The sequence below is a fragment of the Dromaius novaehollandiae genome, chromosome 15 (genome assembly GCF_036370855.1).
Source record: "Dromaius novaehollandiae isolate bDroNov1 chromosome 15, bDroNov1.hap1, whole genome shotgun sequence".
Lineage (NCBI taxonomy): Eukaryota > Metazoa > Chordata > Aves > Casuariiformes > Dromaiidae > Dromaius > Dromaius novaehollandiae.
This window is the reverse complement of record NC_088112.1, coordinates 20,949,451-20,972,859: the sequence shown is the minus strand read 5'-3', so window position 1 is coordinate 20,972,859 and position 23,409 is coordinate 20,949,451. Positions and strand designations below refer to the sequence as shown.

The window sequence follows — 23,409 nt, the reverse complement described above, 5'->3', positions numbered from 1 at the left end:
TATCAGTAAAAATAAATGTAGCGTAATATCCTATTTCCTTACATAATAGATATTAGCTTTGTTCTTATCCATGGTAGATACAGGGGCCCCCTTGTTTGAGGGGCTGTGAACAGTCCATCATGCCGTGTGCTGCTCTTTGCCTATAATAGTGTTAGTTTTTTATTTAAGCAAGCTATGCAATTCTGCCACACTTTCTAAGTGTATATTTCTGAGTTTGTTTTAATTTATTAAACTTCTTTATAAATATGGCAGGTAGCTGATTTCCACGCCTTAGTTTTTAAGCTCGGTGTACTCAATTCCATAAACTTCCTCAAACAATAAGTTTAATTCCGACTCCTAGCTATTATGACTCTCCTGTTGGAAATTGTTTATGTGCCACTTGCAATTCTGTAAACACATCCAAGATCTTGATAAACATCTTTATGCAGAATTTAGCCTTTTAAAATTTATTCCTTTGAATGTTTACAAAAAACTTAAAACAATTTTCCTGAAATTTTCCATCAGAATTTGCTTGTAATATATGCCATGACCTTCATTGATCAAAAGAAAAAAAAATTGGTTAGGACCGGTGTGTCTGTAGTAAATTGACAGTCGAAACAGAGGTGATGGGTACATTTGAACTACATCAAGATCAGTCCTTTGGTCACTAATTGAGCAGTAAAATCAGTGAGAATAACAATGACCATCATGGATAGTAATTAGTATTAGATAAACAATTTGAGTTATCTATTTTTGGTTCAGTTGCTGATAGAACTGACAGCTTAAAATAGGAGCGTTTGAAAGTGTTGGTCATGTTCTTTCATAGATGCAAGTGTGTACAAGTCTGAGCATATGTGTGTTATCACTGTCTCCCTGACCTGTGTTTGGGATACTTCACAAGTAATTAATCTTTCATAGATGTTTTTACTTAATTGGAGAAAGGAATTAAGCGCATAATAAAATGTACTTTGCATATTGAACATAGGTTTTTCTCTTACTTAAGCACTATGAGAAGCTCAGTATCCTAAGAGGATTACACTAGTCACTCTCTTCCGTGGTCAGTTGAACTGCGAGAAGTTTCTGCTGTAAGCCTGAAACACAGAGCGGGTAGGGAATTGCTTAAACTGACTGACCCAAGGTTAGCGAGTTGGTCTGCTGTTGCAGTCTGCAGTGGGAATAGTATGGGTTTTGCAGAGCAAGACTAACATCCATTAGCAGAGCTAGACGGGGGGCAGTTTGCGTAGCATTGTGCCTCATTCTTGCTAGTTCCACACTTTCATGAGCAATTCTTTCCTAGACTCAAAATGCTGCTATCAATTTTACCAGAATATTTTAAGACCAGTGTTGTTTTAATGCTGTTCATCTTCTTAACTCATTTGCATCAGCATGTACTAGCCCTAACTGAAGAGTTTTGGTATTAATCTGCTTCAGCATATGCTACTTTTGCTCCTCATTGCTGATGAGAACCAAAAATTTACTGATTTGCTCTTTTCTTTTATAGGTCTCTGAGCCAGGGCAGTACGAACTCAAACATGCTCGATGTACAGGGAGGCGCCCACAAGAAACGTGCCCGACGCAGCTCGCTTCTGAATGCCAAGAAACTGTATGAGGATGCCCAGATGGCCAGGAAGGTGAAGCAGTACTTGTCCAACCTGAATGTGGAAACAGATGAAGAAAAGATCCAAATACTGTCACTTCAGTGCGAGCCTGCATATAGCACTTGTGAGTACAGTGATCTGTTAGGGTGGCATAATCTGCACAGTTCCTAAAAATCTTGTTCCTTCCTTTGAAACATGTATTTAAGGTCTTTCTCTTCTCCAACAAAAATTACTGTAGTAAGCAGCTTGTTCGTCGATTCATGTACTAACAGACTAACTAATGCACTTTCAGCAAGCCAGCATTTATCCTCTGACCTTGGCTGAGCTCACAAAACTTTGGAGTGAGGTTTTATTTTATTTTGACCTTTAGTTCTTAAACTGTGTGTCTTTTCATCAGTCTGGAAGGAAATTCAATAGTACATTAGATCTCTTCTTGCCCCGCTGTCCTTGTACGGAATTAGGAAGGATAAAAGTAACGTTTACCATATGAACAGCAAGAAAATGAAAAGAGACAAAATCAATATAGAAAGTGTGATGCAGTACAGCTTGGAATAAAAGAAGATTGTTGAGAAGGAGAAGAAGTCAGGCCAGTACTGACGAATGGGATTGATGTGGCTTGACAGTCAAAAACTGAGAGCTGCAACAGGACAGTTTTTCTTAAATTGAGCTCCTGTGAAACTGCCTAACTAAACACGCTATTATATGATCTGTGTCTTCTGTCTCACACAGTTCAGTAAATTCTTACTTAAAAATAAAAAACTGTAATTGCATGTGATGTTGATAATCAGAAATTTTCAAGTGTTTGAAAAGTAGTTAGGACTATTTCAAAAGAGAAGAGTGATAATCTTGCTAGCAAAACAACATTTCATGTTTGTCTGTTGTCCAGACACAGCATACTGCATTTTTTTGTTGTTGCTGTTCTCAAAGACCATTTTGTCTGTTAAGGAGGTGAGTTAAAAGTACAAGTAGGAGGTGACAATTGAAGATACATTTTTAAGTCTTTTCTATTATTCATTATTAAGACTGTTGAATTCCTATTATTTCCCAAGGTGGCTTTTCATGCAAAAATTTTTAAAACTTTTTAAATAGTGATATAAGACTCCTGGAAATAGCCATACTTTTGACTTCCTTTTTAAAAATACTACAGTCTGTGTGTTCACATTGACTGTGCATCTGAGGTGGTGAGAAATCACGGGTAGCCCTGCACGGGACAGAGCAGAGCGTACGCTGTTACGTGTGCTCTGCTTGTGCTGTGCTCAGCTGGATACGTAAGAGCAGAAAATGCTTCCACTTAAAGGTACCACCATTGTGTTTTATTTTTGTTGGTTTTTTTTTTATCCTGTAGAAACAATAAATTAAAGCATGTAAAGATGACTTCCCGGTAGACGATTTATGTGCAGACATGACAGATGGTCGTACTATGCCCATGAGAGAAACGTAAATGTTTTGAGGCAGTTTCTCAATTCTTTTAAGTGAATCATGTCTCCAAATTATAAATATTGTTTGTACAGTGCTAGCCATAGATATTTGGGTGTAAAAATCAGGAATGTAGACCAACTTTAACTCCATGTATTTAAGCAAATGAAGTACTTTTTTTTAACATTAAAAAAGGAGACTGAGGGTTAAGTGGACACACAAATAAATATAGTAGAGTGGTATAAGATTAAAATACCAATGTTTTAAAGACTTAAAAAAAAAAAAAAAAAAAAAAAAAAAGAAAAAGAAAAGAAAAAGAAAAAAGAAATCCGCTCTGGTGGAGGTAGAGCCTAGAACCACCCTGGGGGCAGCTCCTTTGCACTCGGTGGGTTTGTCTACAGTCTGATATTTAAATTTTGACCAAGTACCTTTTGAATCAGGAAGGTGGTACATGGTTTTGTAGACTTTATGTGTAGATAATTTTTTTGCTCATATTCAGAAAAGTAGGAGGTACAGCTTCCTCATCTCTTCTCTCAGTACCAAGATTCTCCTAGCTTTGCTTGCAGAAAGAGCAAGCAGCAGGTATTCTGCAATCCAGGTATTTCCACGGTAATTTAAGGAGAAGTCAGATGGCCTTAACTCCACAAACAGTTTATTAATTACTCTGTAATTAAAGTAGAAGTTCAGACAGTGTCCTGTGTTGCAAGTAAATTGTGCCATCTAGTGAAAGGTTTGCCAGCTGCAAAGCAAGCATTTCTTGTCCCTTATGTGGCATTACGTATTTTTGAAAGGATGCTGTTACGTCTTTAGATGTTTGTACATAGGGTGCAAAGTATGGAATTGAATTGTGGTGGAAATGCATCATGTGGTTTCTGTCTTTGGATAAAGTACTTCTATGACACTTAAAAGCACTTAGGTGTGGGTTTTTATGTCACTTCATGTAACTGCCTCTTCAATGTAACAAGATAGGAATGCTTGGAATAGAAGACATTTTGAATGTTTTATCTACTTGATATCATGGCTGCTTTTGTCTGGATGATTGTGCTTCGAATGATTGTGATAATACTGTAAGTTTTAGTACAAGATATTTATATCCAGTTTTTCCATAACAGTGACAAAGAATTTAAGTGAGAGAAGAGGGACGAAATCCTCAGAAATGTCTCCGGTACCTATGAGATCAATTGGCCAAGCCACTAAAGCCCATCAGCATCAACAAAACAGAATGAGTCAAGTTCTTCAGGTTCCGTCTGTAAATTTATACCCCAGCAGGAAAAAGGGACTGACGAAGGAGCATGTCACATTCAGTGAGTACCTGCAGTTCAGCCAAGGAGAGCTCAGTAGATTAGAGAGGAGCTCGATGGGTTATTGGAGATATTGTTATGCAGGCATCAAAGTTAGCTTTACAGTTCAAGGCTTCATTTACGTTCTCACTTAAAAATAGCTGAATTGCACTACTCTGTGTTTCAAGAGAGTGTGTAATTTACTCTGCTGTTTGCACAACTAAGTATTTAATACATTTTCTGAAAACAGCTAATTGCAAGGTGCTGTAAATACGCTCTCTTGCTTTAGTTTCATAGGCCATTAATTGTAACTTGTCACTTTCTGTGACAGTGATTGTTTTCTGGTATATACCTGGAAAGTGTACAGATATCTCTTTATCCTGAATGAGTCTATTTAAGTGATCCTATTATCTGCGTTTTGAACAGGTCAGAGGTACAGTGTTAAGCCTTTGCTGTGTATTTCTGCATTCTAATTGGATCTTGCATGAACTGAGCAGAATAATATTGCTTATATATTTTCATGACAAAATGAAGTATAATATGTTATGGCAAAATCCTTGAAATGAATCACATTTACCAGTTGCAAAGCAGTATTTAGTATTAAAATATTTTGACCTTTTTGCATAACTGCTATATCATTTGAAATATACAATAATTTTAAATGTTAAAAGGTTAGTTGCAGTTAATAAATGGTACGAAATGATTCTATGATACATTGAGCATCAATATCCACTAAAATAGTTTGAGAAAACACTGTATTGCAGCATATACATTATCATAATGTTTGAAGTTGAAAAAGTCTTACAATTTAGTTCAAGTCTCCTCTCAAAAGTCTCTACAACTTGATACGTTCCAGAAGTTTTGTTTGTGATGCTACTGCTGAGAGGTATTTGTTCTTTCCTATGTGTTAAGTGTTAATCTAACCAACCTATGAGGAACTCAAGTCAATTCTTTACTATGCATATGCAACATGGTCAACAGTGAACAAGAAATACCGAATTAACAGGTTTGCCAAGTACGGTGGGGTGTACTGGTTTTGCTAAATTTGCTGAGTGCTATATAGTGCTCTGAAGTACTGACCTGACCACTGCTGATTCAGAAGATATTCTTCTCTTGAACTTTTATTTGCTGTGATGCAACTAGTTTTTTAACACTGCCCTAACAGTGTCGTGGGCAAGGAGTTCTTCCAAGCTTCATACTTCATACAGTTTTTAGCCCTTTGCCAAAACACTGGCTAGTGTTTCTGTTGTAATGGTTCCAGTTATGACCTGGATGTTTCAACACATTTCAGATATCACTGAGCAACCAACAGTAGCAGTATCAGTGGCCACTAGCTTGGAAGAAGAATAATACGTACTAAATGATCTGCTGTTTTCACAGGTACAGGCTCCCCACAGAAGTCATTAAGTTTGTCTGAGGAAGTAAGTACTAAGAAACAAACAGATGACACTATGTCTATGGCATCTTCTTTGCACTCCAGCCCACCTGCTTCTCCTCAGGGCTCTCCCCGCAAAGGTATGTGTGCTGCGGTGAATGGTTACAAACCTCTGTGTAAGAATCCATCTGACGGACCGTCTGTCTTCGCTGAGCCAAAAACAGGGTGTACAGGGGCAGAAATATTTGTTGGTAATTGAACGTACTCTGAGAAATAATACTTTAGAACCTTCATGTCAAGAAGCATCATAACTTTCTATGAATTGCTGGTAGACATTGTTTTCCAATGTATTTGTTTTTCAGCCTTAACAGTTACTTGTTCTGTAAAAAGTAAAAAGAAAAGAAAAAAAATAAAAATTGTGTAAGTGCTTCGGGCAGAATTCCTGATAGGTCTTAAGTGCTTTGCTGCCCACCAGCATATCAGTTCAGATTTAGGTGGCCACTTAGGTAAGTGGGAATTGCAAATCTGGAGCTTTCCTGAAGATAGCAGTGTTGTGAAGAAATTGCGGCTGTTAAGACAACTTACCTTTTTGCCGAAGGTTGCTGAAATATCAGCTGATTAGATAGTCTTTTTGATTCACTTAGGTGTTAGCTGCAGATGCAAGTCTGTTTGTGAATCTTGTCACTCTTACCTCTTTCTCACTGAACATCAGTCCAGCTTAGGTGCTCTCCTTCACTCGCTTGGTTTTGCAAATGTTTAGCATACACAAGTCAAAGCAAATCAGAAGTCTGTCATTAAATTCATCATTCTGGAAATCTGCTACTTCCATTCCTAATCCTATTATAGTTTTATGTTACACTTCTGTTTTTAATGCTTTAATATATTTTATCATTACTATGGACTTAGCACGATGCTTTGAATAACCCCTTTCCCTCACTTACCAAAAATAATTTTAATCACACTGGGTTTTTGAAGTCTACGCGCGAATCTGCTGTGATTGGAGCTGAAGAGAAAATACTGTCATAGTTCTACAGAAGAGTTTTGATAGGTACAGAAGTAATGCATCCTTCCAAATCCTGGAGTCACTATTCATATTTTCTGTTCTTGCGTACAGGGCTTTGTATACATCCCTGTCTATCATGATGCCCTGAGAATCCCTTTATTTTTGATACCTTCATCTTGAAAGACCAGCATCATTTCATCATTAGCCAAGCTTGGATGGGAGTTCATTTGAAATCTCCTAACACCACGATATAGTCAGCCAGTGTGGTCAGTGGTGAACAGCGTAAGGCATTTCTCCCTCCCTCTGTGCTGCTTTCTGACTCACTGAGGACCCAAAGCCACTGGATTGGCATGGCATGGCATGGCCACTTACTGCATTTCTCACCTTTTTCAGGGGGAGATCAAGCTTGTCAGGTTCCATGGGAATCCACTTCTGCTGTCACAAGATGCTCTTTTCTTTAGGAGAATGTCACTTATTTTACTTAGACACAGTATGTGTATAGAGAATTTGATTACTCGGATTGCCAGAACTAGTTCCACTGAGATTTTTGAGAGTCACTGCTGCTGTGTTTTGTGTTTTTCTACAAACATGTTATTTTTGTTGACTTTCATCTGGTTCTAAGAAAATAATATTTTGTTTCTTTGTGGATTATTTCATGAATTCAACTTGCTTTTAGCATATTTTAGCACTGATCTAATGTCATTAAGGTAATCGGTATCCTGTTGTTGTGTAGTGCTAACAACTCATTGAACTAAAGTTAGGTGCTTCACAGACAGCTGAAATATATAGTTTTAGGCATGAACACATTTTACTAAATCTGTATGCAAATATGGTTGAAGAAAAAAGTTTTAAAATCAACACATTATTTTTACTGCTGTTTGTCTTGTGTTATTTATCAAGATCTGCATGTGTATACTTTGTTGCAGTTGGTAACATCCAGAGGTCTGATAACTGCAGTCAGATGAATCTGTCTGGGTCTTCCTCATCACTTGCCAGTGAAGCCAGCAACAAGAACAGTGGACAACGCAGCTATGGAATAGGTGGGGCTTATTTGCAAAAGAAAATTCGGGAGATGACTGTCAAAACAAGAGCCAGTTCTGACATAAGTGAAAAGGGAGAAAGCAAGGATTTGAGTGAAAAGGCAGAACTTGAGCATGAGCACAGGAGAAAGAAGGGATCCCTGTTTGGAAGACTTAGGGAGAGAAGTTTCTCCAGGGAAAGAACAGCTTTTTCAGCAAAAAGGGAAGCAGAGCACATTCAAGCCTCAGAGAGGAGTGAAGAACAACAGGACATAGACAGTGATACTCTGAGTACAGCAAGTCTCTATGGCAACAGCAGTCTACTGATATTTTACTGTCTACAGAGGAGGCCTAGAAGAAGGAGGAAGACTATTTGATATATTTTTAGAAGAAAGACTGATATCCATTTTATATTGGTTGTACTGGTATAATCTAAGTTATATTAGCATTATACATTTGCATACAGATTCATTAAAACATGTTTTAAGCTGTTTGATATACCTCCCTTCCATTCACATTTTCAAAAGTAGGAGATATTTGTGTCAGGTGGTCATAATAAATCACCCTTACAACGCAGTAAGGAAAATACTTCCAATGTCAAGATTAGAAAATAAAGGGATAGGTACAGTGAAAGTTCTGTTACGTAGTGCTTTGCAAATGCTAATGAAACAGCCTTAGGATGGTACCGCAGTAACTTCAAGCATCCTTTCGTATGCCTTAATGATGGTGCTATTTTTCATCATCCAAAGAATTTGCAGTGTGATGTAAATCAAATGTTCACTGCCAGCATTGGTGGGTTTTGTGTGCATGTTTGCACTTTCCCCTCTATTAGCCACGTCTATTCTGCCCTTCAGCCAAGCTAAGGTTAACATTTAGTCTGTTTATATACCTTTGCCATGATTTAATAAGTCCAGTTTTCAGATAGTGCTGATCTCTTTAACAAAGATCAGGTTTTTTGGTCTGAATGTCTTTGAGGTTGTTGATGAAGAGCATCTTAAAAGATGCACTGTGAGAACATTTCTTACTGTAGTATGATTGTTTTAATTTTTAGGAGTCTGTTAGACAAAATAAGGAATATGAGGTATTAAAGTTTTTAATTAAGGGTTGTCAGTTCTTTAGTTTGATAAAATTTATAATTTTTAACACTTTTTGGTGCCAAAAATCTTATAGCCATAATCAGGCTTAAAAAACAGTGAAGTCTCTCAAGTTATGAGTTGTATATGCTCAGAGGCGTGGATACCATGGCTCCATATGCCATATTATATGGTCTTTGTATTTTTTCATGGACTTAATGGCATCAGTTTTTGTAGTGATTTGTGTGTATCACTAAAATTGTTTTTATAAAGCCTAGTCATTTCACATTTTCACCTAATGTTGAAGTAAATATATCACAGTCCAACTCAAAGGCACATATAGGTAGAAATGAAGTGAGAAGTAGAGTGATTGGCAGGAATTTAGGAAAAAATGCTTATCTGAGGACTGTGCATCCATTATATATTGATATGGTCTCCTGTAAAGGAAGACGACAAGGCTTTGACTAATTCCAGACTCTTGTTCTACTATAAGTGAAGCAGCTCTTGATCCAGTGTTTTCAAATAAAAGTTCTAATTTGGTATGTTTATGCACATAATGTAAGATATATCAGTCTGTTATCTCGCACTGAAGGCAGGGATATATTTTTCCTGAGGCGCAGTGCATTTGTGATAGAGAAACCCAGTGGGAACTTTAAGGAAAAAGAAAAAAATTAAATTCAAAGAAAAAAAAAATTAATCCCAGATTTATTGCCCTCAGTCTGCTTAATAGGAACAACCCACAATTAATAGGCCAGATAGTTGTTTTAGGCAAAATGTTAACAAAAGCAGATTTAACAGAGACCTATTGGTGTCTGATGATACTCTTTCATTTAAATAAATTAGGACAAAATAAATAGGACAAAAAACAAGAGATGGTGTAATGCACTTAAAATTAGATCATGATCTTTTGTAGTGCACCTCTTTGGGCTAGTTCAACCATATCTTTACTTAAAGTAAAAGGAAACAGCAGCAGGCAGCTTTGTGCTCAAGGATAGTGCTTGATAGTGCTCATCTGTGCCTGGCATCCCCTTGTGAAAGAGTTTCCCAGTGACCTAATGGGAATTTGCAGAAGTCCATTGACCTCAGACACAAGTGGGGCTTGGCGAGTCTCGGGCTGTGACGTGAACGGCTGATGCACATTGCAGGGCAACAGCAACCGTCATGGTCATCCAACGGGCTGCCCTTGCTCCGCTTGTACGCTGGCAGCCGATGTCCTTAATGCCACGTCCTGGTGAAGACGACCCCTGCAAGCCAGTCTGGGAGGGATGCGTGGCAGGAGCTCTCCCAGAGTAAAGTGGATCATTTCTGTGCTCAAAACCATTTTTCAAGCCTTATTTTGTACAAAGAGCAAAGAGAGAGCTCAGGTTTATTCACCCTGTAACATCCCATCAGACAACCTTTATTGCCATGACAAGAAAGGTCCCTCCTCCTCCTCCCCACTGGAAGGAGACCAGTAAGTAAACCCACAAGGGCTTCAGAGGGTGGGCACCCTCGTAGCAGCAAAGAGGCACTTTGCCAAGCTTAATTCACTTCAGTTCTTTCCCTGCTTCTCTAAGGTGAGCAAAATAAAGGGCTAAAGCTAGTTATTGATATAATATTGTCCATATTAAAGACACATCTAGGGACAGGTACTTCTGCTGGCACAGCTACTTTGATTCAGGATGCAAAAGTCGAGGTAGGACACACCTAGCCTGAGCCTCTGGAAATCTCTGCTACAGTAGTCTTTTATGTGTCGGATGTATGGGACTTTATATGCTACTTGAGTCTGAAAGAAGTTATTTGAGGGCAAGGGTAAGCCAAACAAAAAGTGCTTATGTATTTTGGTGAGGTCTTTAGCCGTTCTCCTTCTGTGGAAGTGATGCCGTAGTGCGGTCCAGCTCCTGCCAAAGTTCCTCCCGCTTTTGCTTCCTGATCTGTTAATTTTGGAACAAACCATAAAACTGAACTGGACCATATGGCTTGTCCCCGCGCGCTAACAGCTCACTTCTACCTTAGTCAGCATCTCCGCATCCACTGCCAAGGGCTTTTATTGACTCTCGCACACCAGCGGGGCAGAGGAAATTGTGGGAAATGCATTGCGCTTATATTGTGGGACTCGGCGCTTGGAAGCCTGGACCTAATTTATCCACCCACCGCTGATCCTGTTCGTGTTGGTTTAGCGTTATGGTTTGGATAGTTGTGGAGGTCCATCTAGGTTATCGGTGTCACATGATTGCCTTAATAAATCAGTGCTAGATGCTGACTGATGCTAAAAGCGTTAGTACCATTAAAAACTTGAGCAGACTGATCCGTTTAAGAACGATGGGGGTTTGGTTTTGTTACTTTTTTGTTTTAAATATCGTTGCTGAAATATGTGCGTTAGTAATTCATTGTACCTAGTAAACTAAAATTGCTCTTTGACTAAAAGCTTCTCTTTTTCCCTCAGGCTATGCCCTCATACCTTCCACTAAATCCGACAACTTCTCGGATTCGAGTCACAGCGAGATTTCCTCCCGCTCCAGCATAGTGAGCAACTGCTCGGCAGACTCCATGTCCGCGGCGCTGCAGGATGAGCGGAGCTTGCCCCAGTCCCTCATCGTCGTGGACTCGCTGGGGGCAGAGAGGAAGGAGCATCCGCAGCCATTAGCCGATTACGCCCAGCCTTGCCCAGGGTAAGCAGCGGCTCGTTTGGGTTGCACTTGGCGTAAGGAAGACGGTTATAAACTGCACAGTGGTTATTAAGCTATTGATAGACGCTGGGGAGCTGGCTGCTCTAAAATACAGGGGAAGAGCATATTTTCCCAAGAAACTCATGGTATCTTTTCGATGGAAAACAGCTTGTTCACGTCAGCAGGGTTCAGATAGACGACTCTTGCAAGGGATTGCAAATGTGTTAATAGCTAGTACAGTATTTAGCAAATGACTTGCTGTGCAGTACTGAGAGAGGCAGCACAGGAAGAACAGAACGGTATCAGTTATCCCCGAGAGTCAGCAGTACCAGTCACTTAAAATACTTCAATGTGTGGGGGGTTTTTTTTTTGTTTTTTTTTTTTTCTAAAGGACTTTTTTTTAATTGTTACTGAGGTAGACGGGAAGCTAGCTGCCGCTTTCTTGCTGCGAGTTTCTGTAGAGGAAACACTGCTGTCATCTTCGCACCATCAGAGCTTGTCCCGAGATGCCGCTCTTGTTTTGGTTTCACTAGACTGTCAGCCTTGACCCACCGAATCCGAGACGTGGGAATCTTTCTGGGATAGCATATTCTCCCTTCAAATGTAGTAGATTTTAGTCAATGAGAGATTCTCCTTACATTTCTAATCTCTACAGATCATCTGTAGAATAACATAATTATTTTTCATGATCAAACACTACAAACAGCTATACTTTTTTTCTGTATACTCGATTTTAATGCACCAGCATTCTCTGGTGTTCCCTTCGCTGTAAGAAGGATTAGTAGCGTATCCTTTGCTAAGGTAATACAGCTTTTAAGTAATTAGTAATTCATCTTATTTCTTTGTGCTAAAATGGGAATTGAAAGGCGTACTTAATGAACTAAAATAGTTCCCTTTTCTAAAAGGCAGAATGCAGATACTGAGACTTTAGTTAGCAAAGATGCAGTGTAATGAATTAAATACCCCTTTGTGCTGCGTTATTGTGGCACCTTCAATACTGGCTGTAAAAAGCCAGCCTTAGTAATGAAGTACACTGAATTGCACCAAGGACCTTGCTGCATTCTGAACTCAGTATTTTTTTTAGAAATTAGAAGCAGATTGTTCAAAGTCTATGGCTGCCTTATTATGCCTTAATTTCAGTGAGTTTTGGTGGGTACAAAAGAGTTCCTGTGCTAGAATTCATAAAATAGAAAAGCAAAGGAATAATAAAGTTACTTGCACGTATCTGAGAAATGCGCCTAGATTTTGTAATGTGTCAGTAAACTGCAGTTGGCAGAGGAAAGCCTCCAAGGACTGGGTTTTTCTGGATCTGCCATCAGGCCCCGAAATGCTAGTTGCAGACTTAATCCCTTTGGGGTAACGGCCCTGCTGCAGTCGGGAATAACGGTGTTTCTTTTCAGTGCTCCTATACGTTTGACCTTGCTGCATTCATGTTTGAAACCCAGAGATTGGCCTTTAAAGCCAAATGATTGTCTCCGAGTGCATCGCTGCTGTTTTAAAACCTAGTGAGTTTTTTCTGATTTCTGTTGTTTTCAAACGTAGCTGGTCGCTCAGTAGGCCTGCTCTCATCAGAGGGATGGCTTTCACATCGTCCATGAGCAGCGAGGAGATCTCCCACGAACACATCATGGTCGAGGCGGCAGACAGCGGCCGGGGAAGCTGGACTTCGTGCTCAAGTAGTTCTCACGATAACTTCCAGAATATCCCAAACCAGAAGAGCTGGGATCTCCTCAATTCTTACCGTCACACCCAGCTGGACGGACCTATAGCTGAAGTTGATCCCACAAATTGTTGCTCTGAGGAGGCTTATTTATATTCTGAACCCTTTTCCAAAAATAACAGGCAGTCGAAAGCCAGCCTGGAAGTGGATCAGTCTCGGCAGAGCTGGGCCTCCTCGAGCTCCCTCTCAGACACGTACGAGACAAACTATGGGACGATTAAGCGGAGGGGGCTGGAGAACTCTACAGCGGAGCAGACTGAGGTTTTGGACTCTAAACCAGGCACCGATACAACTTACAAAACTGTTACTTCGAGTACAGAAAAAGGCCTGATAGGTAAGCCAAACCAACGGTTTATGGAAGCTTCCACATCTGCTTTGCATTTTGATATGAAGTTGTAAAGAAATGACGTCAGCAGATCGGGGGACTGGATTGCATGTTAAATTCAGCTTTATCATGTGGCTTTAATCAGAACAGTCCTCAGACAATGTGGTTTTTAAACCACCACCTTCTGGATTAGGAAAATTGAAATAATAAAACAGTACACTTCCTAATCACTTTGCGGGTGTGCAGGAGAATGTGTTCATGGAAATGTCAGGCTGTTCCTCTCTCTAGTACGACTTTTTTTTGGATTATTTGGAAACCCTTATCGCTGCAGGCTTTCCTCTGGCAGGGAGCAATGAGCATGGCTCCTTTAAGCATCCGTGTAGTACAGATGTTGCATGAACTAGAAAGGGAAGAGCACGATTACGGAGTTGTGCAAAGCATTCCCACCTCTCCAGTGCTGCGGCACGTTTCATCCACAGTGCCCCACTCTCGAGAAGCTCAGGGATGAAGCAGGTTCCCTTCCCATCTTTGCTATGTTGCGCTGCCATTTAGTTATACAACTGCAGCTTGGCTACATGTAAAAGGAGAGAAATTTGTAAAATGTCTCTTCAGAGACACTGTTTTACTGAGCAACACGCTCTCTCGCTGTCCTAGTGAGTTCAGCTGCCAAACTGCCAAAACTAAAGGAACTGGGTTATGAACAAGATAAAACATGGAGTGCAAAGCTCGCTAAACTTTAAGGCAAGGGTGCAGCTGAAATGCAGTTTAATTACTGAGCAGTTTGCTAGAGGGGTTTGTGTTATCAAAGGTAATTGCCTGAATAAACATCACACGCAGGGTGGAGGTCTCTAGACTGCATTCCTCCTTCTCGGCTTTATAGAAGAAAGGGAGCACAGTGGAGCCTGGCAGAAAACTTGCTCACAGCTCACTCTTGTGCATGTTTTTGCCCTTGTATCCTTTCAAAACGGCTTATGAGCCTTTAGGATACGGCATTAGCTATTCAATATATTCTATCTTCTCTTGCAACTTTTTCCCTTGTTTTTTAGTTCTGTTTACATACTGCACCACATAGCTTTTCTTCCTTATGTGGTCATAGCACACTGGTAAGAAACACTCATCACCATAATCCAATAAAGCACATATATATCCCCTTTAAATACAGATCTAATATAGGTGGATATGACTTCTGGTTTGCAACTGCAAATCTGCTAGTTAGGCATCGTGCAGTATACCAAAGATAATTTAGCTTTATTTCACCATTTGCTTATTCTCTACGAACAGCTTGTTGCCACAGTCTGTAACGACTGCATGAATTCATAATATTGTAAACAAAATGAGACTCTTCAGCTCGTTTGCTTAATGAGTGCTGCTGTTGAATAGTCCCCCGAAAGAACTGGCACGAGCTGTGCTGCCTGAAACCTTTCGAACAGAGCTGGAAAACCACTGCCCACGTACTGATGGAAGAATGTGGCCTTGGCAGAGTCAGTAAATGTGGTGACTTCATGGTTTCCTGGGCATTTCTACATTCTGCAGCGTCGAATGTTTCTCACTGCAGCCTCTGCTTTTCAGGAGCAGTGTGGGATGGTGACGTGCTGTTATGGGACATCAAAATGAGAAAGCTTTTTTATAACTTTTACCTACAATAGACTTCTGTAGCTGTCTATTGTATCTTAGCTCTTCTGTTTTTTTTTTTTTTTTTTAATTGCCAAAATTTGTATTGCTACCACCTAGTTATGTTTCCCTTAACCACGGCGAGGAATTTCACTGTATTTGAATAGATGAACAGCAGCTTTGGAGGCAGGAGCTGTGGTATACTTGCCTTTACATCTGCAGTAGGTTGTTCTATTTAAAAGGCAAGAAACATGGGTTGTAACATTATTGTTCTAATTTTAGTGCTATGTAAATAACTGAGTAGCCTCTTTGTTCCTGAATAAAGTTCAAATTTTAATTATTAGATAAAAAATTTTTAACAGGTTAGCAGTGGTTGTAAGAGAGTTCCCAAGTAATGATCTAAATCTCAGATGATGACGTTTTGCACTCCAGCGTTTCATCTGGGGTCACCACGACATGGAGGGAGAGAGGGAGAGAGCAGTTTTACTTCTGGTCGTCAGTAGGAAGGGAGCAAGGGAATATCTGAGGATCGGTTTTGTTTTCAGAAGAAAGAGTCGGATGTGGTTTTTAAAAGGGGAGAGCACCTCGGTGGGCACAGGAGAGGCTAAAGGAGCCTCCCAGAAAGGGACTGGTTCAGCAGGACCGGTGCTCAGTTCCTCCTGAAGGGTTTTGTAACCTCCTGAGATTGTGGGTAGATGACACAAATTACGGAGGCAGACTGCTGTGGATATTAAGTACTGTTAAAATGCTTTATTTTGATAACATTTATAAAACAGTATGAATTAGAACTTCATAAAAGTGCAAATTATTTGTACTTCCATGACTACAGAAGACTAATTATTAGCTCTAGGAAGCCTGTAACATTTTTCCGTAGAATTGCATCCACCCTTGTATCTATTGCTTCAAAACCCATAAAGACCGAAGATGAGGGAGGACCAGGCATTCCCCGGTTCGTCAGGGAGAGCAAAGCTTCCTTTTACCTCATAGAGGCCCAGTGCTATTTAAATGAAAATGATATCTTTAAATCAGTAGTGTAAATCTCTGCATGTATACACATATAGCTGTTAAAACCCAGACTGCATGAATTTAGGCTTTTTTTATTTTACCATAAGCCCAAGATATCTGAGTTTGAGTACAAACCGACTCTCCTTGCTTTAACCAACACCCAGAATCCCACAAGTCCAGAACACAAAGTAAGAAAATACTGCTTTATTTTGATTTTTGTATTCTTGTAAGACCAGAAAATACCACAATTGTTGAAATTAATGAAAGTGCAATGAACATAAAGTATTTTAAATGCATCTGCAACATGAATGTAAATTCACTCAGCTAATAGAGTTTAAAAATTATCCTAGCTTTGAAATTATCCTGTTGCAACATGTATATGGGAAAAGCCCAATTTAACATGCATATTAGTCCTAAAATTGGGAGGGAGTGGGAGGGAGAGGGGATTTACAAAAAAAAAAGTTTGGGTAGCCTATGTGAGCTGACCTGCAAGTGAATGGGGAGGAGTGTAGAAGATTAATTGTGTGGATGGACATTGCAAATAAATATTGTGTGTAATCTTTTTTTATGACTGTAAAAGGTGTAATGGAGCCTTTCCAAAGGCTTGTGTTGCCATGACTATTCATGCTTATTCCTCACTTGTAAATAGAGAACTTAAATTTTTTTAACCAGCATCCTGAAGTGTGCAATACAGATACCGTAAGCCAGTGTTTAATATGAGAAAATGCAAGATAGTGAATGCAGGCTCTGGAGACAGTTTGCCTCACCGGAGCAGTTCCATATGATAGTAATTTTTTTTGCTATAGCACAGATGAGTGGATGGTTTAATGTCATATTACATATCAACTGATACGGCGATATTCTATTATAATGACTGTGTTAAGCCACAGACCTCTCTTTTGATGGAAGTGGCTGCTGTTGACAAGCAAGTCAACAAGCAATCCTAACGCTCAGCCTGTGGGCAAGTTGCCCCATTTCCTTGGCTTCCATTTGCCAGGCTGTGAAGTGGAGCTGGTGTGTCCTCGGCCACCAGCGCGTCCTCGGCCACCAGCATGGCCATGATGCCCTGTGGCACCAGCATGGGCACCAGCGCCCACCGATTATAGTTATAGCTCTGTTTCTGCTTGATTGGCACTTTGCCTAACGAGTTCACTGGTTCTGTTGCTGCTCTTGACTTCTCGAAATAAGCACAAAGCATAAATGAAAGCGTAAATATCTGCTGCTGTCGTGATAACCAGTGTTTCTGCATTTGCATTTTGTTATCAGTTTCTGTTTTGCCATTGTAACATTTCATGATTTTTTAACGTTTTGTTTTCTTTGTTTTCTTCTTTTAACATTTCCATGGCTTATTTCTCGTGCCAGTGTACTGTGTCACCTCACCTAAGAAGGACGATAGGTATAGGGAGCCACCGCCCACCCCTCCGGGATATATGGGGATTTCTTTAGCGGACATAAAGGAAGGATCGCCCCATCACCCACACCTAAAACCTCCAGACTATAGTGTGGCAGTGCAGAGGTCAAAGATGCTGCACAGTGACCTCTCTAGACTTTCATCAGCTTCTCTCGGTAGTGACTCGATGGCCTGTATTTCCTCGAAGATGCCTCAGTGGCATAGTCGGCAGCCGTCCGGCCCCAAGCTAGCAGATATGACTGACGCAGATAGTGAAGAGGATGGTACGTGCAACATCTAACTTGGTAGATGTTAAGTGAACTGCTGTGTAACTCTGGTCTGTGCAGTGTTTCCTTCACGACGGTGTGCTTGAGTTCCTCTTAGTCATCCGGCGCGATTGCAACTTGCTTAATCTTTAAATATACAAGTATGTGTTTGTGTCTGTGTGCATGTGTGTGTATATACGCACACACATACACACATATGTATATACACACATATATTAGAAAGAATGCCTTCCATTTAGAAGAAGCATGCTGACACCAACCAGACCTTAAAGTGAAATAGTAGACCTCCCAAAGTATACCTGAGACACTTAAGAGCATGTAGATGCTATTTTTCCATAAATTCTGTCCCCTTTGAGTGGTGATGACAGCTTAAAGGACACTCTCAGGCTATGAACTATATGCCAAAAAACTCCAAGTCTTTTTGGCTTGATTAATTTATGTCCCACTGTTTAAGATGGCATTGGGATAATGACCTAAAACAATTTTTTTTGAATGCAGATTTGGTGGGATTGTGTTCAACTCTTGATTTGTTTCATGTTCCTGTTCTCCCGTACTAGCACTGCGCTGCAGTATTCCTGAACAGACACTTCGGGAGCATGGATTTAAAAAGCATTGAACAAAATAAAGCAGTAAACTTCTGTTCTTGTGAAAAATGCCTTTAATAAAATGTGACTTCTCAGCCTAAACTGACCTGACAGTGTCTCTTCCTGTTAAGTTCTTCTTGACCTTGTTTGAAGCAACAGCCAATGCTGCCAAGCACAGAATATATCATGTGATCCAAATGCAAGTGATTTTTCTGAAAAAGACCTCTCTTACTGTGTGTCAAAACTAACTTCAAGCTAGGGGAATTGCCACCTAATTATTTATCTGCTGATCTGCTTTTAATACTTGTGCACTGATGTGATCTCTTTGTACCCTTTGCCAGTGAACTAATTTTTTAATAGAATATTGTGATTGTCTGCTTGAATTTGTCTGCCTTAAAATGAACGTGAACTTTGATTAAAACAATTTCTGAATCAAAGTGATCCTATCTTGGCCTTTATAATACTAAAACAGTATTTAACGTATGTATTAGTATTGCAATTCAAGCTTATGTGGTAAAACTTAAAATTGCCCAGCATTAATTCAGTTATGATATTAAATGGTTCTGATGTAAAATAAGGAAGTAATTGCTTCAAACACTATAATCCAGATTTTTTCAAAACTGAACTTAACCGTATACTTTTAGATATATCTCTCTTACTATTTTTAAAGTGTCTGATTAAATTTATCTGGAGTTCCTTTGAAAAGATCACTGCATGTCGGGAAGTAACTTACTGGCTTTTCTCCCAAGTCACTAGGTTTTGGGGTGCTGGGAGTTGCATGCTAAGTAATATTTGGAGGATATAGGATTTTATCTGTTTTGCAATGTATCCTTATTATATAATACCTCAGATGACCTGAGGACTTCTTGAATGGTTATGTGTAATATGTTGTGGTCAGTTGTTAAGACACTGAAACATCCCCGTGAAGTAGTAGTCTTCACAAGAGCGCTGTGACCAAGTAGTGGGGCTTGGTGCTCTTCTGTGCCAGCAGTATTGAAGGCAGGTGACTAATGGAGTAATTAATCTACAGTTTCTTCTTGTTTTGCAGAAGATGAACAAGTATCAGCAGTGTAACCGTTGGGCTCTCCGTGTAAACCACTTCCAAACCCACGGGACGTGGGAAGAAGGACCACATGATTCTGTTAGCTAACGCTAACAACTTGCTGCTACTAACCTCAGACGTTGGGTTTGCCTCTGCCATGGACAGGATGCAACTGGTTGGATCATACAGCTCTACCTTGCTTCAGCCTGCCACAGCCGAAGGAAAGTGTCCCTTGCCTGTGAAATGGGCAGCCGTTTTCAAGGAGCGGACGGACTAGGTGGGTACTGAAACCAGTATCACAAGATGGACCAGTCTTCATGCTTTTGGGAGGGCCAGTCGTCAAGACCACTTGAAGCTTGGAAGCTTTCTTCTGTATGATACCATATAATCCTTTGGTAGTTTTCCATCATCGTTATTTTCTACATTATAAATCTAAGAGTGTTATTTTATGAACTCAAAAAAAAAATAATTCAAAACGTCAGCAAAACTGAAGGACACTGCTGCAGTATCTAAAAGTAATTTATTAATTTAAAAATGTTTTTGATGGGAATTTCCTTTATTTGTGTCGGGAGTGCTCTGGTTGGCTAATGTGCATTTAATCCATGTGAGAGTTAGCTACATGTGAACCATTGTGCTCAAAATAACCGCGGAGAGCTGGGGGCCCATGCAATGGGATGTTATCGGGTGCAGAAATGCTTGGAGTTTAGGGCATTCTGGGGGGTTAAATACTGAACAGAGGAAGAAGTCTTGCACAGCGCGTCCGCATTGGGCGCGGAGGCACTGCCACCGGCCGGTCCTCTCTCCAGAGAGCAAAACCGGACCGCACGACCCTTCCCGGCGACGCTGGCCCTTGCCCCCCGCACCGAGGGAGCCTCGGGTCCGGGAAGCTGGGTGCAGCAGGAGCTGCTGGCTCAGTTTGAAGCTGCCTCCAAAGAGCTTCAACCAAATTTTCTCCGCGGAGTTCAGCGTGCAAAGCATGTTGCTAGAAACCAAAACTAAATTGCGCGTTGTGGGTTTTAAGATCATCCCACGCAATCTGGCCTTTCACCAGAGTTAACCCAGGATTTAGGTGCAAAGCTTAACTAAAATTTAAAGTCATCGCCTCCTTTGCACAGGAGACTTTATGAAACTGAGCATTGAATGACATAATATTCATGTATATAATACAGTGTATGAGCAAGTCCCCAAACCAGTTGTGCTCATCTGGAGAACACAGATGGCCTCAAGGCATTTTAGTTTCAAATCTTAGGTTAAAATCCTGGTGTTGCTGATGTCAATGGAAGTTTCGACTTAGAGTCAGTATTAACATGCGATAGTGTAGTCTGATAGCGTCAAGTAAGTTGCTTCTTTGATTTTCCCTAGCCAACCAGAGTGCACAGGGGTAGAACTGGAAATACCTGCGTTTTCTTTCTTTCTTCTAGCACATGATGCCCCATTCTGGTGTTAAAATTGGACATGAATGTGTGAATATGTATTTAAACATTTAATTGTAAATCTTTGTTGTGATGTTTACAGCCTAAGCTAGAAAGAAGATGTTTGTCCTTTTTACAGTGCCTCAAAAATTATTTCTACATCCTAAGTTGTGAAGAGCTTTAAGATTTCTTTTTGTATGTGTGCGTGGGGTGCAAGGTGAATGCAGCGTTTTCTGCAAATGCCACAAGTACCAAAAACAACCCAAGGCCTTTGATGTGCTTTCCCCATATCGACTTGGGACCGATACTAACAGGTGACTGTGTGTGACCAAGCCTGCGTTTGCGTTCGTGACTGTGCCGGGTTCGATACTACCTTGAAGCCGAACTTGCCCTGTAGAGATTGTTGCTCTGAAGTCCTGAATCGGCTGTGAACTGCAACGCTGAGAGAGGGGTGCCTAATTCATCATTAATGAGTTGGCTGTGTTAATTTTTGGCACAAGCATCTGAGGAGCAAATGGTTAAAAATCATGTTAAAAAGCAGTTGAGGTATTTCATAATAAAGGTGTTTTGCTTTCTTAAGGCCTTAATGAATATAATGAACTTGCACAGGCCTTAATGAATAAAGATTAATATAAGTGTCAAAACAATGCAGGGCAGAGCAATTGTTTTCAGCACATGTAATGTTGATATTATAACTGTTAAACTGATATTTTGTGGGATGTAAATCAGAAGCTCGAGCAATCCCACGGTACGCTGCTGCTTAACTTGGAAGTGCGGTGCACAACGTGCTTCACGTTTCATCCGAAAATCATGTGTTTCGTGCCAGGTAAATTAAACCATAACCTTTCCGTGCCCTTGGATATCGAATCGCAGTTGATTTCAGCCTCTTGAACAAAAGCAGAAGGATGCAGGGCTCTTGCTGGAGCGGCTGCCTCTCCTGCCGCGAGCCTGGGAGCCGTTCCTGCCCTGGTGTTTGCACGTCAACAGCATCGGTCTGTCCCGCAGTGCTTTTCAGGACACTGAAAAGTCTTTTAAAGTGAGTGAAAGTCCTGCTAATCATATTTTCCTAATATCCAATACAGCTAGTGTAAATAAATCATGCATCAACTAGTGACAGCCGAGCTGCGACTTCTGCTTCTCCGGACCCGCGCGGTGTGGCTTGCCTCTGCTCGTCCTCGCTGGGGTTTTTTGTTTGTTTTATTTTTTAAATCAACCGATCACATTGATCGGGGCCCGTAGCCAAATGTAGTGTGTCTGGTATGGATTTGAAGAGACATTATCCCTTTTTTCAGTAATTACAAGGGGAGTGAGACTGTGGTTAGTACTTGTTATACACCGCTTTATTGAAGTGATGTCTTCTGGATCACGGTTTCCTTAATTAGTATCTGCGCCGGGTTTCTTTAATTTCCCTCCCCTTTCCTCATCTGACTTCTGATGAACAATTAAAATGCCTAATGGGATGTTCTTCCACTGCCGTACCTTAATTTGCTTGTTTTTCTACTGTTCGTTTGCTCATGCCTCGTTGTGGGTGAAAGAGCTGTTTAAGCTATTCGTGATTTAAGCATACAGTATTTCACCGTGCTATTTAAATCTTAATCTTCCGAGTAATTCGCAGAGAAGGAGTGCCATCCTCTGAGCTTAATTGGCCTCTCCAGTTGCAGAGAAGGGAAAACGGAGTCTGAGCACTGGTTTCGCTGCCCGTATGTACAATATAAAGGAAAGGAAACTTCTGCTTTCTTTGAGATGTGTACGTGTGAGAAGGGCTGGATGCCTGCTCGTGGCTGCCAACGCGATGCTGCCTTTGGCTCATTAGTTTTGTCCTTCTTGGCATAAGCGGTGCCGTCGCGGTCAGCAGCGCTGAAGTAGGAGACGAAAGACGTTGTCTTTTTTTAAAAGATATACTTACCACAGCCTTCCCCCAAAACAGAAGAAAAAAGGGATACTCTCTCTCCAGAAAAGCTTTACACATTATATTTTAGAGCGCTTGTACAGAGGGTAATCTACCTGGGGTTCCCAGTTCAGCTTTTGCTTTTGTTGTGCTTTTTATCGTTTTATCTTTATTTTTGATATCCCTGGAATGCAGTTTAGCTTGGTATTAATTAAATTCTAAATGTGTGAGCATATTGGCGAAACTGCACAGATGTAATGATATTCCAATAGCAATTGTACTGCACAAGTCAGTGATTGTAAAGTATTCTGTAACAAGCAATGTTTGTCTCCTATTTTTTGATACCTCTTACACTTATGTCTTTTAGAAAGACAGTGCCTCTGTATGCTTTTTGTATTTTTACTGAGTGATTGTAAATATTTGTTATATTTTGGTTAAGAGAATGTTTAAAAGTACTGTTTATTATCCAATCTATTAATATGTTGGAATCAATAAACAATCTACATACGTTGGCGGTTTTCGGCAGATCTTTCTTGGCGGCTGGTGGGGTGGGAGGAGGCACCTCTGCCCCTGGCAGCACCGTCCTCCTCCCTCCGAAGCCGCTCGTGCCGCTGCCCGGCGCTGCGCTTGCTCTCCCTGGGCTGCGTTGGGGTGCTGCCGGGAGGCCTGGCGCCACGGTGATGGGCACTCGTGTCCCGTGCTGGGCTGAGCCAGACCCGGGGAAGTGGGTGCAAGGCAAAGCCTGGGGCAGAAC

The 23,409-nt window shown here is 40.6% G+C and overlaps 1 protein-coding gene across 9 annotated transcripts in view; it reads left to right on the top strand.

Annotated features, from left to right (window-relative positions):
* Window positions 1-23,167, top strand: part of RAPGEF6 (Rap guanine nucleotide exchange factor 6) — a 136,934-nt gene extending 113,767 nt beyond the window's left edge. For 7 of the 9 annotated variants that reach the window (XM_064521143.1, XM_064521144.1, XM_064521142.1 and 4 more), the window contains 8 exons: window positions 1,481-1,701; window positions 4,106-4,297; window positions 5,654-5,788; window positions 7,578-7,691; window positions 11,169-11,394; window positions 12,934-13,445; window positions 17,415-17,726; window positions 19,362-23,167. In XM_064521143.1, coding sequence (XP_064377213.1) covers window positions 1,481-1,701; window positions 4,106-4,297; window positions 5,654-5,788; window positions 7,578-7,691; window positions 11,169-11,394; window positions 12,934-13,445; window positions 17,415-17,726; window positions 19,362-19,387 — 1,738 coding nt within the window. In that variant the 3' untranslated portion in view covers window positions 19,388-23,167. The remainder of the gene's footprint in view (window positions 1-1,480; window positions 1,702-4,105; window positions 4,298-5,653; window positions 5,789-7,577; window positions 7,692-11,168; window positions 11,395-12,933; window positions 13,446-17,414; window positions 17,727-19,361) is intronic. The other 2 variants (XM_064521149.1, XM_064521147.1) reach the window with 1 other exon arrangement.
* Window positions 23,168-23,409: the final 242 nt, after the last annotated feature.